This window comes from Amblyomma americanum, chromosome 3, assembly GCF_052857255.1.
Source record: "Amblyomma americanum isolate KBUSLIRL-KWMA chromosome 3, ASM5285725v1, whole genome shotgun sequence".
Taxonomy (NCBI): Eukaryota; Metazoa; Arthropoda; class Arachnida; order Ixodida; family Ixodidae; genus Amblyomma; species Amblyomma americanum.
In genome coordinates this window covers 67,337,727-67,354,673 of record NC_135499.1, presented here as the reverse complement: position 1 = coordinate 67,354,673, position 16,947 = coordinate 67,337,727, and the positions used below count along the sequence as shown (strand labels likewise).

Here is a 16,947-nt window from a genome sequence, read left to right as displayed (position 1 = left end):
TGATAATGGCAACTCGGGCACACAATAAACCTACTGCAAGCAATATGGAACCTGGATTTATCCAGGAACAAGACAATTACCAGGAAATGAAGATCGTGCCGACGACCACGTGCAACGGCGCGGGACCGGACGGCGGATCCATGGAAGCTAAAGAAGCAGAGGCCATGCGACAAGACAACGCGATGAGCGTTAGCAGGCGGGCCGTTGAAACAGAACCAGGATGGACAATATACCAATCCACGAAACAAAGAGGGCAAAGCAGATGGGAAAAGACAGCGCCCAACTCCTGCAGGGAATCACCAACAACAGCAAAATGGCGCCAGCCAACGCGGCCGCAGACGGTGTGACGCAACCGGAGAGCGGCAAGGAAGGCATACAAAAGGGGGAGACGAGGAGGCAGACAAGGCAGAAGCTGCCCCCGCTACCCAGGGACGATATGAAGATCAGGCCACGAGGTGGACTTAAAGTGCAAGGAATGAAGCCCTATGAAGCTACAAGAGCCATCGTAGAAGCGAGCAATAAAAGTATCAAGGCAGAAGACTTCATAGTCAAACTCAGGCCAGTATCGAATATCATCATAGCAAGTACTTCAGATGACAACACATCGAAGAAAATAAGAAACATCGAGAGCATTCCGTATGAAGGCACAACGTATCAAGTACAAGCCTACATCGCCCTACCCAGCGATATCGCACGGGCAGTCATACACGTATTACCGTCGGGCATGACGGAAGAACTCCAATCGCAGCTCAGATTGAGAACGCAGGACAACAGGATTCTAGCGGCACGAATGCTAGGTAATTCGGAGACGGCATTACCCTCCTTTGAGAAACCCAACATTCCTAAATGGGTCCTCTTTTGTTCGGGAGAGTACCAAACCTACCCCTACAGGCCCACGAGGCAGTGCTGCTTCGTATGGGGCATGCAAGGACATCACTCGGATGTATGCCCGACACCGAGCGCAAAAACCTGCAGGAGCTGCGGAGCAAGCAACCCGAAGGAAGAACATCAATGTCAAGTCAAGTGCATGGTCTGTGGAGGCGAGCACCTGACCGGCGCAAGGGAATGCAAACAAAGACTCAAGTCAGCGGCAGAGCTGAGAGGGCGCCCGCCACAAGGGGCGCAGCAGCAGAGAAGGAGTCGTAGCCGCTGCAAGAGACGCCGAGATGGTTCAGCTCGGAGCGGGACAGGAGTGGCAGTCATCCACGCAACCAGGACGAGGGAGCCTTCCGTCAGCGCAACCATAGCCGGAGCCGGGGTCGCAGCGGCAGCAGCGGAGGACCCAGGGACGAGTCCTTCCCGCCCCTAGGCCAAAAACACGGGACACCACCCAAACAACAACAGCAGAAGCAGACCAAGAGCGGCGTTAAGGTGAGCTGGGGAGCAGGCCTTCCCAAATCACTTTTTCCCTCAAAATGGGCAAAACAATAATGATCACAAAGAGGAAATCAAAAAGATTAGAAAAGAGCTAGAGCTCCTTAGAGAGGAAAACAAGCAGCTCAAAGAAAGACTGAGGGAATACATCAGTGAGCAGCAGGCTCTTAGAACAGGCACCCCGGTACGCGTCCAACTCCCCCACCAGTCGTAATGAAAGGTAATGCAGAGAACTGCATGAAAAGCCTTCTACGCAGCATGCAAAATCAAATATCACAAATGCAGTCGCAAATGCAGCAGCAACAGCAGGAAAACCAGTATTTCCGTAGCTATATCAAAAGCCAAACTGTTCAAAAAATTACAAGCGAAGCCCGGGATAGGCTTTTCAACGAAAGATTTGCGAACGAAAACCAAACTAGCAACAATAAGACAACGACATGGCAGGCAACAGCAAACTAAATATATGGCAGTGGAACTGTCGGGGTTACCGGCGCAAGCAGGGACTACTGCAGCAATTCATATACACGCAGGGCTCACCGCCTGATTTAATTCTCTTACAAGAAACTAATACAACTCCGGTTTTAAAAGGATACCAGTGCCAGGAAAATGGACTCACTGCAACTCTAATTAACAACCACCTAGTCACCATAGCGCATGACGAAATTGAGGACACGGGGATAGAGCACGTTATAACGGAGGTTATTCTCAAAAAGAAGCATAAAGCCAAAACCACTTTCATAGTAATCCTATATAGCCCACCCAGACAGAAGAGATGCAATTTCAATAAGCTTTTCATGGAGGTGGGAAGACTAGCTAAATCCAACACTCTGCTTATCGCGGGAGACTTCAACGCGAGAGACCCCAGCTGGGGCTACCAGAAAGGAGAGAAAAAAGTACAACAAATCTGTATAGCAGAGGAAAATGCAAACTGCACCCTACTAACACATGAGAACCAACCAACGCGACTAGCCCAGCGTTAGCCCAGACACGTACCCAGACCTGACTTTTGTCAGAGGAGTGCGGCAGGTCGAGTGGGAGAACTTGCTGGAGAACCTAGGAAGTGACCACTATGTAATCAAGGTCACTCTTGAAGCAGAGAATACTAAAAGAAAAATTGGAACCGCCCAGATAACAGACTGGGACGCTTTCTGGGGCGATTGGGGCAGATGCAAGGCGCAATCACCTCAATAGAGGAATGGAGCAAGCAGCTGAAAGAGTTGCAGGAACAAAACACGCAAGAGATAGACAGAACGGAAGTCACATCGGAAGTGGATCCGAGGCTGCTTAGGCTATGGGAAGCAAGGCGAGGGATCACAAAGAGATGGAAAAGACAGAAGCTTAACAGGAAGCTACGACTCAAGATCGCAGAGGTCACCAAGAAGGCAGAGCAGTACGCGGCACACCTGGCCAGACAGGGGTGGGAGCAGTTTAGCAGCTCTCTGAACGGCACCCTTAGCATGGCCAGAACGTGGAGGATACTCAAAGCCCTCATGGATCCAACAAAGACCAAAGCAGAAAGTGGGAAAGCAATCCAGAGGCTGGTCCACAACAGCAAAGAGTCAGATGAAGAAATCCTGGAGGCGGTCAAGAAATTCTATGGCACAGACAAGCCGCAAGGATACCAAGGAGAATATCAAGGGGAGGAGAACCCGCACCTCGACAGGCCGATAACCAAGGAAGAGGTCTATGCGGCCATCAGGGCGGTTACCAGAAACACAGCAGCAGGAGCCGATAAAATCAGAAACTCGCTAATTTGCAACCTCAGCGATGAAGCGGTGATGCAACTCACAGACTACCTCAATACACTGTGGACAGAAGGCACACTGCCACGGGAATGGAAGCATGCAGAAGATGTGATGATTCCCAAGCCAGGCAAGAAGTTGCAGATAAACAATTTGCGCCCTATCTAGCTCACGTCGTGCCTAGGAAAGCTTTTTGAGAGAGTTATCACAAGGAAAATACAACAATACCTGGAAGATGAAGATCTGTACCCGCACAGTATGTTCGGCTTCAGAAGAAATCTATCGACGCAGAACATTCTCTTACAGATCAAGGAGGAAGTCGCAGAAGCCGTCCCAAAAACAGGGGAGAACATCATCATGGCACTGGACATCAAGGGCGCATTCGATGACGTCAGCCATGACGCCATCATGGAAGGGCTAAACACCGCCAACTGCGGAAGAAGAGTACACGACTACGTAAGGGCCTTCCTGTCAAACCGCACAGCTACGGTTGGACTGGGGGACCAACGCAGCAAGGTCTTCGAAACACCAAACAAAGGCACCCCGCAGGGCTCAGTGATCTCGCCGGTCCTCTTCAACATAGCCATGATTGGGCTAGGCAGACAGCTGAGCCAGATAGAGGAGATACAGCACGCTATGTACGCCGATGATATAACGATTTGGATCAGCCAGGGCTCCCCAGGGCAAAAACAAGATCTCCTGCAGCAGGCAGCCACATGCGTGAGGGAGGGAGGCCTGGCATGCTCCACCGAGAAGTCGGAAATTCTACGAGTGGGCAAGAGACCATCCAAAGAAATATACAATATAAAAATTGAAGGGGAGGTCCTCCCGGAACGCAGCATGATCAGAGTGTTGGGGAATGTGGATCCAAAGCAGCGGGAAGTGCAGCCACACCCTAAGCCTTCACCAACAATCAATGCAACACGTCAGCAGAATGATCACCAGAGTGTCACAGAGAAGATTTGGCATAAAGGAGAGTGACACAATCAAGTTAGTCAAGAGCCTGGTGGTCAGCCGCATAACATACTCACTCCCCTACCACAAGATGACACAGCACGAAAAAGAACAAGCAGACACTTTAATCAGGAAGGCTTTCAAGACGGCCCTAATTCTATCAAGAAATAGGTCAAACGAGAAGCTCCTCAAGTTGGGAGTCCACAACACGTTTGACGAGCTAAAGGAAGCTCAAATAGGGGCCCAAATGTACACGCTCCAGCAGTCAAGCACCGGCCGAGCGCTCCTCCGAAGGCTGGGCTACTTAAGTGAAGAAATGGAAGATAAGGTTGCGGGCATACCTGATAACATTCGCCAAACACTCAGGGTGTGCCCAACCCCTCGCAACATGGAGCCTAATCTGCACGCAGGGATAAGGGCTGCGAGAGCAGAGTATGTAGAAAAGCACTTAGCTGAAAAAACAAATGTAGTATACATAGATGCGGCTTTGCATCGATGGAACAGAAACACGAAGGAACACAGAGTAGTATCGGTGGTGGTTAACCATCAAGGGGACCTAGTCACCAGTATATCACAGAGAGGCTGCAGAGTATCCGTGGGGGAAGAAGCTGCTGTTGCGCTAGCACTAGCTGAGGGATACCGCAGAAATAAATCGCTCACAAAAATCACTGACTACAAAGAAGCATGCAGGCACTACACTAATGGTAGGATCAGCAAGGGAGCGCTACTCATCATCCTCCAGGCGGGACCCTCGAACAAAGAAATTGAGCGCAAAATTTTCTGGGTGCCGGGGCACACCGGGGTGACTGGGAATCAGAAGGCCGACGATCTAGCTCGCGAGCTTACGAACCGAGCAGATACATCAAGTGACCCTGAGCCCACCACAACAGTGGAACCATCGTACGCGGAAATCCTAAATCACTACAGAGGACAAAGGATAGCGTATCCTCCACCACACCAGCTATTAACGCAATATGAGGCAGTCGGTTGGCGTAGACTGCAAACAGGAAGCTTTCATAACTTACACATACTTCACAAGATGTTTCCGAACCAGTACGCGGACACATGCAAGTGGTGTGGAGCCACCCCCACTTTATACCATATTACATGGGAGTGTGAAAACAATTATTCATTCCATAAACTAAAAGAGCCCAATGCGGAACAGTGGGAGAGCCTGCTCACCAGCAGCGTGCTGGCGGTCCAAAAAGGAATGGTCCAGCATGCGGATGAGGGAGCAAGACTCAGTGGGGCCCTGGAATAAGGGCCCCACCCCTGGAAGACTCGGAACTTCAACACGAAGACACCCGGGTCCCGCTGAATCGACCAATTTTTGGCGCCAACAAAGTTTCTCTCTCTCTCCACCCGTTCGAAGAGGCAGCTCAAAAGGGCTGTTTCTTCAAGCCTGCGACTGGGTGCGTACGTTGGGACACCGAGGGCTGTTCGCGTCCATTTTCAAGGGGCATCCTCAATGCACTGCTTTAAGTGGTGGTTAGGTTTTGGTACGGCAGAATGTATATCACTCTGGAATGCACCATGGCTTCAATTACCATTGAAAACTCGCTCATCTTGAATTTCCTACTATGCCTCGAGGTGCGTCTTAGCACGTGGCGGATTTGATATCATCATCATCATCAGCCTGACTCTGTCCTTTGCCAGCTTTGGCCACTGTATGCCCGCAAACTTCCTAATCTCATCCGCCCACCTAACGTTTTGCCGCCCCTTGCTACGCTTGCCTTCACTTGGAATCCACTCCGTTACCCTTAAGGTCCGGCGGTTACCTTGCCTTCGCATTACATGCCCTGCCCAAGCCCATTTCTTCCTCTTGATTTCGACTAGGATGTCATTAACCCACGTTTGTTCCCTCACCCACCCTGCCCGCTTCCGGTCTCTTAACGCTACACCTAAAATTTTTTTCCATGGCTCACTGTGTTGTCCTTAACTTGAGCTGAACCCTTTTCGTTAGCCTCCACGTTTCCGCTCCATAAGTGAGTACCGGTAAGATACAAATGCTGTATACTTTTCGTGAACAACGCAGCGCAGAATACGGTCGAGGGACAGGAGAGAGAACACAATTAGACGTTCATGAGCGCTACTGCCACCTGTTTATTCATGCTGTTTTACAGAGGATATAGGATGGGAATGGCGAGCATGTGCTTAGAGAAGGCAGAAAAAGCCCATCAGTCAAGCAACAAGTTAATAAAAAACGAATCTAAAAAATCACATACAGCTGAATATACATGAAAAGACGTGTCAGTCACACAACGCTCGGTAAAATACCTTATTAAATAATAAATAAAAAATAATAAAACTACCTGATATGATAAGCCTCTAGAAGGAGCCTATAGCCTTATCAATACCGCTCTTGCCAAGAATCGTGGTCTTCTCTAATCTTGCCCTACACGTGCACGAAGCAAGGTGCCGCACGAGATCCGCATTAGTGTCCTTATTTTCTACGTTGTTGGCATGCTCCCGTTGCCGGTCATTAATACAGCGGCCAGTTTGGCCAACGCATGAAGCCCCACATGAGATGGGGATGCAGTAAACCACACCCATTGCGCATTTAACGTAAGCGATCCCATGTTTCTTGTTGCTGCCCCCGCTGGCACAACCAGTGGTGCGAGGGCATAGCTTAGACAGCTTGTTAGGTGCTGAGAAGACCAAGTCAGCGCCCGTCCCTGTGCTTCCATGTTTGACTTCTGTCCTGTTCTTAGCGCTGTTCCTACACCATGCAATACCAACTAGCCCGTCAACTCGCTCTCGTAAACATGGTGCCTGCCAGGCACTTTTTTTCAGGTTCTGAGAGAGTCGGTGTGCACAAGGGACCACCACCGGCTTTAGAGAAGGGGGTTGAGATTTTTTCTTGGCGCCTTTTTTTTTGTTTCTGCATGGCGGTTTCAGTGACAGCTGAAATGGCCAGGCCAGGAAAGCCTGCTGTTAAAGGTGTAGAAAACCTGATCATTCAAACCGTTGCATTATATGTGGGAAATATTTTTGAAGCGCACAATCCAAGCAAAGCGAAGCAATAGCTCTTTTTACCACCTTGGAATGTGCCGAGTCATAGCTGAGAAACTCTTTGTTGCCTCGGGGGGGGGGGGGGGGGGTACATCCAGTAAAGAGTCTCGGGAAAACATAAGCTTAAGGTCTACAAAACGTAGCACCTGATTTTCACGTAGTTGATGGGTAAAAACTAATCCTTTTCTCAGTTGATTAAAAGTAGGTAAAGCCAGTCAATCAAGTTTTGATGTATTGGTTTCAAAAAATAAAATGATGAAAAAAAAACAGTATGGTCCAGTGATATAAAATTTACTGACAACGCGCCCACCGTGTGCCTATCCAGTGTGCGGAACACATATAACTTTAGGGGCCAAGCCGCGTCTACTTGCCGATACACCACTGCTTTCGCTCTCTAACCAGATTCAGCAGCAGTTGAACCACAGCTAATTTTTATTATGCACTTCACTACAATTCCTGTACAGATGGCGTTGCAGCCGTCTTGCTGATACAGGAAAAGTGTTTTAAAGTATCTTCTTCAGGGGATCGGGGCTCCGCCTGTTCTTAACTTAATTCAAATTCGGTAATTGTCAGCGGTTCTTGCGTCCGTCATTTGTAACCTCAACGCATTCTGTGTTCATGGGGCAGCATTTTAGCTCTATTCTCTTTAGGTGTTCCTGGAGAATGCTGAGACTCTGCTGCTGGGTTTCTTGGTTTCCTGAAGATCCCCTGCAGCGCCATAGTGTGATGTAATCCGCATAGACGACATGATTTAGACGCGGAATATTGCAAAGCTTTCCGGAGAGGTTCTTCATCGTCATCCGGAGGTTTTTGAAACTTCCATCTTTTATCAAGGGATAGAAACTTGATGGGCGGGAGTCTGCAGTGTCTGGATTGTTCATATCGTTGAAAAGTCCGACGTATTTGAAAATGAACCTTCCAAGCTGGATTTTGTTGACATTATGAGGTTTGGCTACGTGTTCGACGTCGTCGAAGGCTTTACGGATATGCACTCAAACTGTAGTGCAGAGCTGTGCAGAAATTTTCGGCTGGTACACATCATTCTGAATTCATTTCGCCGTATCTTGCGTGCTGACATGCTGCAGAAGCCTATCATGGTGCATGGTAGGTGCTCGTGATGCTTTATTATACCATTCGCGTGTCTGAAGAGCCACTTTTCCATGAGTCTCCACAGCAAGATGTCACCGATATTGGTCATAAGTTTGTGACGCAGTTGAGACGTTTCCCTGGTCACATTGTACATACCTTGGTGACAACTGCGTTCGCCATTTGTATGCGCCTGGCGTGCAGTCCTCGGCTGCCAACATTTCTTGGATTTCTTCCTCTGCCACCGTGACTGAGATTCCGTGTATGGCAGCTCTGGCGTTGGCGCGGTCGTTGGCCATGTATGCACGTGACTGGGTACTCCTTCCCGAATAGGGGAACGGACTGGATTCGCATTATTTTGTCGCAGCTGAGGCTCACACGCAATGGTAAGTATATTTAGGGTTTGGCGTACATTCACGTAGCTGTCCTTTTGTTCTCTGGTTGCCAGGTTGACGGCTAGCAAGACGCTGGCTGCGAGAAAGTCTCACTGTGTGATGCTAGCGAGGTTTGCTTTGTCGGACGGTTCCATGATGGCAGTGCAGCTTCGGCTCTGTCGTGGTGGGCCGAATAACATCCGTCCTGCTATCGCCGTCGGGGTTGCAGTATTCATTCTGGCAAGCGTGGCAACAGGGCGAAGCAGCCCGACGTCTCGGTAGGCCCAGGCCGCAGGATGCGGGGCGAAGTTCATCGGTCTCGTCCCGACCTTCGAGTGTTCGCAGAGCTCTCGAAGGCCCGCTCGACCGCACGTGGATTCTCGTGCGGCGAGCCTCCGCTGCGAGAACGGCGAGGGCTGAAGAGAGCATGACGAGGGAGCAGGCATGCACCGCGGCTACGGGCACATGGAAGCGAGAGGATCGGTCGCCCGCAATGGCTCGGCTAGTGCGAAGTGTTCTCGATGCCCGCGTGCACACGCGCTGACAAGCAGTGTTCTCCGAGCAAGAAGCACGCCACTGACCCTTTCCGAGGCGGTGCCGCAGACCCTGCCGCGCTGATCGTACAGGTGGCAGCGCACAGACGACGAGCCCACATCCAGCGACGCCACGTACTGCGCGCTCTGGCCATCGCCGGGCCTGCGAGGAAAAGAGAGACGGGGATTGTAAACACGCTTACCCTACTGCTGCCCTCTGCTCATCTATTGACCGCCTGGAGGGACAAGCCATTACGGCCCTCTGCAGCCAGAGCCGCGAGTATTTCAAGCTTTTACCAGAAATGCCTGCCACAAAGCGAATTCTTTCCACCGCATATAGTGGAGGAAGACCTCCGGACGGCAAAATGGCGTTAGATTCCTTTCTGAATAGATCCACCGAAAAACAATTTTTCTTCGTGGAAAGAAGGTTGTTCAACTTTGCCCTGAAGGAGCTGCGAAAACTTGAAAACTGGATGCGAGGAGAGGGAAGCCACAGTGTGTAGTTTTTCGATAGGGTGGCTCCATCGATTAGGGGTATGGGGGATAGCAAGGCGCCCTTGCACATACGCAGGACAATAACCCGAGGGATGTTATTGTTCTGCGCATGCGCACTGGCGCCTGGCTGCTCCCATATCCTCAAAATCGATAGGTTCCCCTATTCTAAAACTCACTATAGTAGGATACAAGCTAAGAAAACAGCAGGTGGTAAAACTGGGCCACGGTGTCCTGTCGGAGCGTGTCCTGTGCTTCTGCGCTGCTGCCCAAGTATTTTACGCTTCAAGAAGTAAGGCGCTACAAAACACACGAGACGAGACAGGACGACGACACAGGCGCGAACTTCCAACTGTTTATTCGCTGAACGAGGCGCGTGGATTTGTACAAAGCAGAACCAGCCACATTCACTTCTTTCGGTGCTTATCAGAAGCCGCCACTGATTCACACGACGGACCGTTAGCCCGCGGCCCGCGCATCACGTGTTCGTGCGTCATCAAATTTAGAGGCGTGCTGCCGTCCCGCGGACAGAGGTGTGCGCCGCCGCGGCCGCCGACGTTCTCACTCGGCTCGATGGCGCGCCCTCTAAATATGAGTATATTTTTCCCCGCAGATCTAGCTGCGTTTGAGATTTGGTTTTGTCTTGTTCAATTTTTTCCCTGTCTGAGGCATATAATCATGTCAAGGAGTCAAGATGTCAAGCGTGTTGCAATAAATCAACACAAAACAAACGAAAGCAACCCTGCTCTCCCCGCGACATGCGTGTCCGTCCCCGGACAACGGAACGTGGCATTCCGAAACTTCTTCAAAAGCGAAAACATGGCGCAACGAGAAGAAACAACGGTTTCGGAACGTCGAAATCACGACTTGATGGTCGCGGGCACTGTGGCTGCGGGTGGAATCAGCGATATGTCCCAAAACGGCATCAACGCATCGTAACAATCTCAGCAAGAAAAATGTTCACCTGCTGGAAAAAAAAAGTACTTTATATCTTTTTTATTCCGAAAAAGGCCCTAATAAGAACAGTTACTTTAAACAAATGGGGATTAATATTCAGAACAAGTGATTTCGCGAATTGTCCAGACGGAAATGTTTGTGATGTAACATCCACTGATTGCATGGTTGACAGGTAAAGGGCTAAACCAAGCAAAAGTTGGTCATAGAAGAGGTCTGTTTTTTTTTACATAAAGAATAATGTATAACCACAATCTCATTTAGAACCAGTGGAAGTACGATTACCATATCGAGTGTCACGTGCGTCGGTGCCGGCTTAACAATTCTAGATTATTTCACTGATAGAAGCCTGGGAGATTTGGTACGCACTCATTCTAAAAACAGCGCAAACAAGACAAGCGCTCGTGTTGTCGTTTCCTTCCGTCGTCCTTGTCTTGCATGCGCTGTTTTTAGAACGACAAGAATACCTGTATAACCGAAGGACAGCAAAAAAGAAAACAATTGCGACTGCGTTGCAGAAAACAAGAAAGGTTTTGCACGTTCGTAAACAAGAAATATATAAACTCAATCAACACATGTGCTTGTGATATGTGCCTAATTTTTTTTAAATATGGCGCCTAAAAAAGATTTACAGAACATTTTGCATTTCTCTCACCCTTCAACCCCTCTGTACTCAGTTTTCTGAGCCATTAGTACGAAAAGCCCTAGAATTTCAACCACTTTAGCAAAGAAGGCCGAAGAGCAAAATAGCTTTTTAAATTTGTGCTTTAGCTTTCCAAGCCGCCGGCGCCGCCGCCGCCGATTAGAAAGGACCGCCACGCCGCCGCCGTTCGAAACCGACACGGCGCACACCTCTAGCCGCGGACTGGACAGCCAAGAAAGTTCGTGTTCTCCCCTCGCGGGAATTAGCGGTGGCCTGTGAAGACGCGCGCGCTAGCTCTGGCAACCACCGCTCTAGCCAATATTTCGGCTGCCGCATTTTGCTGACTGAAGTTGAGCTGGCGCGCTGTTTTGCCGTCGTGTGAATCGGCCTTATCGAACCGTACTAGCGTGCTGACACAGAAAATCAAATTCCGCCATATACAGGTTAGTTGACGGATCGCTTAAGCACATATCCCTTTTCCTTGGCGAGAAACGCCTCAAGCAAAACCCTCGGATTTTCGTTCTTGCTCCTGCCCAGAATCCTGGCTTCCCGAGTCGTGCCTCGCACTTACACGTGCCAATGTGTTGGACCGAATTAGCATATTTTCTCCCATTTTCTACCTTTTGCCGTGCTTCCTAAAACGGCCATTAATGCATCGCCCTGTTTGTCCTATATGCACCTCAGGGGGATGTCATCCCCCACTCCTACCACGCAGCGGCGGTAGGCTGTCTCATGTTCTCTCTAGCAGCCGGGAACTTCCGCACCGCAGATCCGAGGTATCAATCTCGACAGCTTATTTGGGGCTGAAAACACCAACGGTACTTTGTGCCTGTTCGGCCCGAGCGTGCGCCTTAACACAGTGAAGTCCTGCATTACTCCGCTAGACAATCACAACAGTAAACAAAATCAGGTTTTTAATGTTTTACTTCATTAAACAATCGAATGGAAAAAATGATAAAACCTGTTTGACATTGTATGTTTCTTGTTTCTCGCAGTTCTCGATGGTAATTTCGAAGTAGATCGCCGTGACTCACGGATTTCTCTCCTAGCGTGTAGTTATCTAGTTGTGTGAAGTGCCAGACATCACTTTGGCATATTGTAAATGTAAATTGGTTTTCAGGAAAGAAATGACCCAGTAACATTCTCACATTCCCATGTGCTTTTCTGTATCTCTTGTTTTTCGTATTGACTGAAGTGCTCGCGTTCTTATTTTCCTGTCACGCTTGTTGATGCTTTTTTTTCTTTTTTTATGTATGTAAAGCTTCATATGCAATATACCTGCTATTTTTTAACAGTTGAATCTGTTATCAACCCCCCCCCCCCCCCCGCCCCCTTAGAGGTGCATAAAAGAGGAATCTGGAGTAGTCTTTTTACCGCGGGAACTCGATCTACACATTCCGAGCATTCTTAGTTCGAATTATTGTCCTGTGCAGCCGATTCCCCAGATTTAAATCAGGTTAAAGGTCCCGACTGCCACCTTTTTTTTTTATCGCAACGCTGACGGTAGGAGGATTCAACCAACGCGTGGAGTGCATTTCAGCCAGTCCCATGGCGGCTTACCGCCCTGCCATCGGCGGAGTGATACGTAAATCAAAGAGTACACACGTATTTTACTCCTACTCATCACGTTTTGATATTTCGTGGGGACTGCTGGATGGATGGATGGATGGATGGATGGATGGATGGATGGATGGATGGATGGATGGACGGACGGACGGACGGACGGACGGACGGACGGACGGACGGACGGACGGACGGACGGACGGACGGACGATGGATGGATGGATGGATGGATGGATGGATGGATGGATGGACGGACGGACGGACGGACGGACGGACGGATGGATGGATGGATGGATGGATGGATGGATGGATGGATGGATGGATGGATGGATGGATGGATGGATGGGTGGATGGATGGATGGCTCGATCAATCAATCAATCAATAATTTTATTTCTTCCTCGCAAAAAGATTAGCGGAGGACGAGGAGGGCTCGAAGAAAAAGTGGAAGTTTCCACTTGACGAGCTTCGGGCCCCCTATTTACAAGGCATATACAGTGGAAGATTAAGAAACACATCTTTATACATTAGAAAGTTTAAAAGTCAGTGTCTATAATATGCAATACAAAAATAATATACTCATTTTTGAGCCACAAATAAAGGTCAGTATGTACAAGGAAGGCAGCCACGGTAGCACACCAATTCTACAAGAGAATTTCTAAAATACATAGAACAATTTCATACACGCTCACTGTCGCGTTACAAAGGACTTAAGCATATTGTTGGTAATGGTGCTTATGTTAATTCCTTGACAATGAAGGTGGTTTAGTAGGGTCGGTAGGGCATGACGGAGCATTTGTTCAGATAGTCTTAAGCGTGAGTAAGGAATTTTCCCAATTAGATTAGTGCGTGTATTGTAGTGTCGTGTTTGAGGGGTCAAGTTAGCAAGTGTATGGAGAATTTCAAGCGAGTCATGCTCATATCGCTTTGCAAGGTAGAATGAGTGCATATGATGGATGGAAAGAATGTCGAATTTAGTGAAAAGTTCGGATGTATGCCCACGATAATGAACATTTGCTATGCTGCGGATCGCTCTTTTCTGTAGGACATGTATGCGATTTAAATTACCAAGTGTTGTTTTACCCCACACTAAGAGACAGTAGTTAACATGTGAAAGGAAAAGTGAATTGTAAATGTGTAATTTAACGGCCGTCGGTAAGTACGATTTATATTTAGTTATGACCCCAGCAGCTTTTGCTATCTGTGTGGCAACGTGGTCAACGTGCGTGTCCCAGGACATATTTTTGTGAAAGAGGACACCAAGACATTTGACAGAATCTACGATTTCTACATCTGCGTCGCCTAAAGTGAACGTCATCTCTGGAGCGCTGGCTGCTTGTCTGGTAGTGAAAATAATTGCCTTTGTTTTATTAGCATTAATCTGTAAAGAGTTTATTTCGCTCCAGGTGGTCAGTTTTTCCAGAGTGTTGTTTATTTCGGATTGTAGAGAATGATAGGAACGACTGCGAAAATATATTGTCGTGTCGTCTGCATATGTTACGTATTCTGCGTTGCTACTAATGCACGTAATATCATTTATGTACAAGTTAAATAATAGGGGACCAAGTATGCTGCCTTGGGGGACACCTGCTTTTATTGGCTGGCAAGAGGATAGAATTTCCTGTATGGAAACGCACTGCATTCTGTTTTCGAGGTAAGACTTTAAGAGGTCGAGAGGTATTTCACGTATTCCATATACTTCCAGTTTTTTTAACAAAGTAACATGGTTTATGCTATCGAATGCCTTCGAAAAGTCTATATATACACCTGCAATTACATATTTTTCTTCGATTGCTTTCAAAATTATTTCTTCTTGAGCCAAAAGAGCATATTCTGTGGACATTCCTTTTCTAAAGCCAAACTGAGTGGGATTAATTAAATTATGTTTAGTGGCAAACTTGGTAATTCGTATGTGGATGAGTTTTTCTAGACCTTTTGAGAAGACTGGCAGGATGGAAATTGGCCGATAGTTTGTCAGATTATTTTTGTCCCCTTTTTTAAATATAGCGACTACCTTAGCGATTTCCATCTTCCTGGGGAAAGTGCCTGTTGAGAGGCAAATATTGTACAAGTATGTGAGCGGCGACAAAATGAGGTCTAGTGCATATTTTACTGGTTTGATCTGGATATTATCAATATCACAAGCAAAGCTGTTTTTCAGTGAATGGTACACAGCACAGACCTCAGTCTCGCTCGCTTGTTGGTTCAATGTAAAAACTTTGTGGATTTCTAATCATTCCATTTATTGCCTCCGAGGAATGTGTGCTGGTGACCAAGTGGGGATGGATGGATGGATGGATGGATGGATGGATGGATGGATGGATGGATGGATGGATGGATGGATGGATGGATGGATGGATGGATGGATGGATGGATGGATGGATGGATGGATGGATGGATGGATGGATGGATGGATGGATGGATGGATGGATGGATGGATGGATGGATGGATGGATGGATGGATGGATGGATGGATGGATGGATGGATGGATGGATGGATGGATGGATGGATGGATGGATGGATGGATGGATGGATGGATGGATGGATGGATGGATGGATGGATGGATGGATGGATGGATGGATGGATGGATGGATGGATGGATGGATGGATGGATGGATGGATGGATGGATGGATGGATGGATGGATGGATGGATGGATGGATGGATGGATGGATGGATGGATGGATGGATGGATGGATGGATGGATGGATGGATGGATGGATGGATGGATGGATGGATGGATGGATGGATGGATGGATGGATGGATGGATGGATGGATGGATGGATGGATGGATGGATGGATGGATGGATGGATGGATGGATGGATGGATGGATGGATGGATGGATGGATGGATGGATGGATGGATGGATGGATGGATGGATGGATGGATGGATGGATGGATGGATGGATGGATGGATGGATGGATGGATGGATGGATGGATGGATGGATGGATGGATGGATGGATGGATGGATGGATGGATGGATGGATGGATGGATGGATGGATGGATGGATGGATGGATGGATGGATGGATGGATGGATGGATGGATGGATGGATGGATGGATGGATGGATGGATGGATGGATGGATGGATGGATGGATGGATGGATGGATGGATGGATGGATGGATGGATGGATGGATGGATGGATGGATGGATGGATGGATGGATGGATGGATGGATGGATGGATGGATGGATGGATGGATGGATGGATGGATGGATGGATGGATGGATGGATGGATGGATGGATGGATGGATGGATGGATGGATGGATGGATGGATGGATGGATGGATGGATGGATGGATGGATGGATGGATGGATGGATGGATGGATGGATGGATGGATGGATGGATGGATGGATGGATGGATGGATGGATGGATGGATGGATGGATGGATGGATGGATGGATGGATGGATGGATGGATGGATGGATGGATGGATGGATGGATGGATGGATGGATGGATGGATGGATGGATGGATGGATGGATGGATGGATGGATGGATGGATGGATGGATGGATGGATGGATGGATGGATGGATGGATGGATGGATGGATGGATGGATGGATGGATGGATGGATGGATGGATGGATGGATGGATGGATGGATGGATGGATGGATGGATGGATGGATGGATGGATGGATGGATGGATGGATGGATGGATGGATGGATGGATGGATGGATGGATGGATGGATGGATGGATGGATGGATGGATGGATGGATGGATGGATGGATGGATGGATGGATGGATGGATGGATGGATGGATGGATGGATGGATGGATGGATGGATGGATGGATGGATGGATGGATGGATGGATGGATGGATGGATGGATGGATGGATGGATGGATGGATGGATGGATGGATGGATGGATGGATGGATGGATGGATGGATGGATGGATGGATGGATGGATGGATGGATGGATGGATGGATGGATGGATGGATGGATGGATGGATGGATGGATGGATGGATGGATGGATGGATGGATGGATGGATGGATGGATGGATGGATGGATGGATGGATGGATGGATGGATGGATGGATGGATGGATGGATGGATGGATGGATGGATGGATGGATGGATGGATGGATGGATGGATGGATGGATGGATGGATGGATGGATGGATGGATGGATGGATGGATGGATGGATGGATGGATGGATGGATGGATGGATGGATGGATGGATGGATGGATGGATGGATGGATGGATGG

At 48.5% G+C, this 16,947-nt stretch overlaps 1 protein-coding gene across 1 annotated transcript in view; it reads right to left on the bottom strand.

Annotated features, from left to right (window-relative positions):
- Window positions 1-16,947, bottom strand: part of LOC144124645 (glycerol kinase 5) — a 166,778-nt gene that overhangs the window by 103,796 nt on the left and 46,035 nt on the right. The window contains exon 2 of the mRNA XM_077657451.1: window positions 9,124-9,238. Coding sequence (XP_077513577.1) covers window positions 9,124-9,238 — 115 coding nt within the window. The remainder of the gene's footprint in view (window positions 1-9,123; window positions 9,239-16,947) is intronic.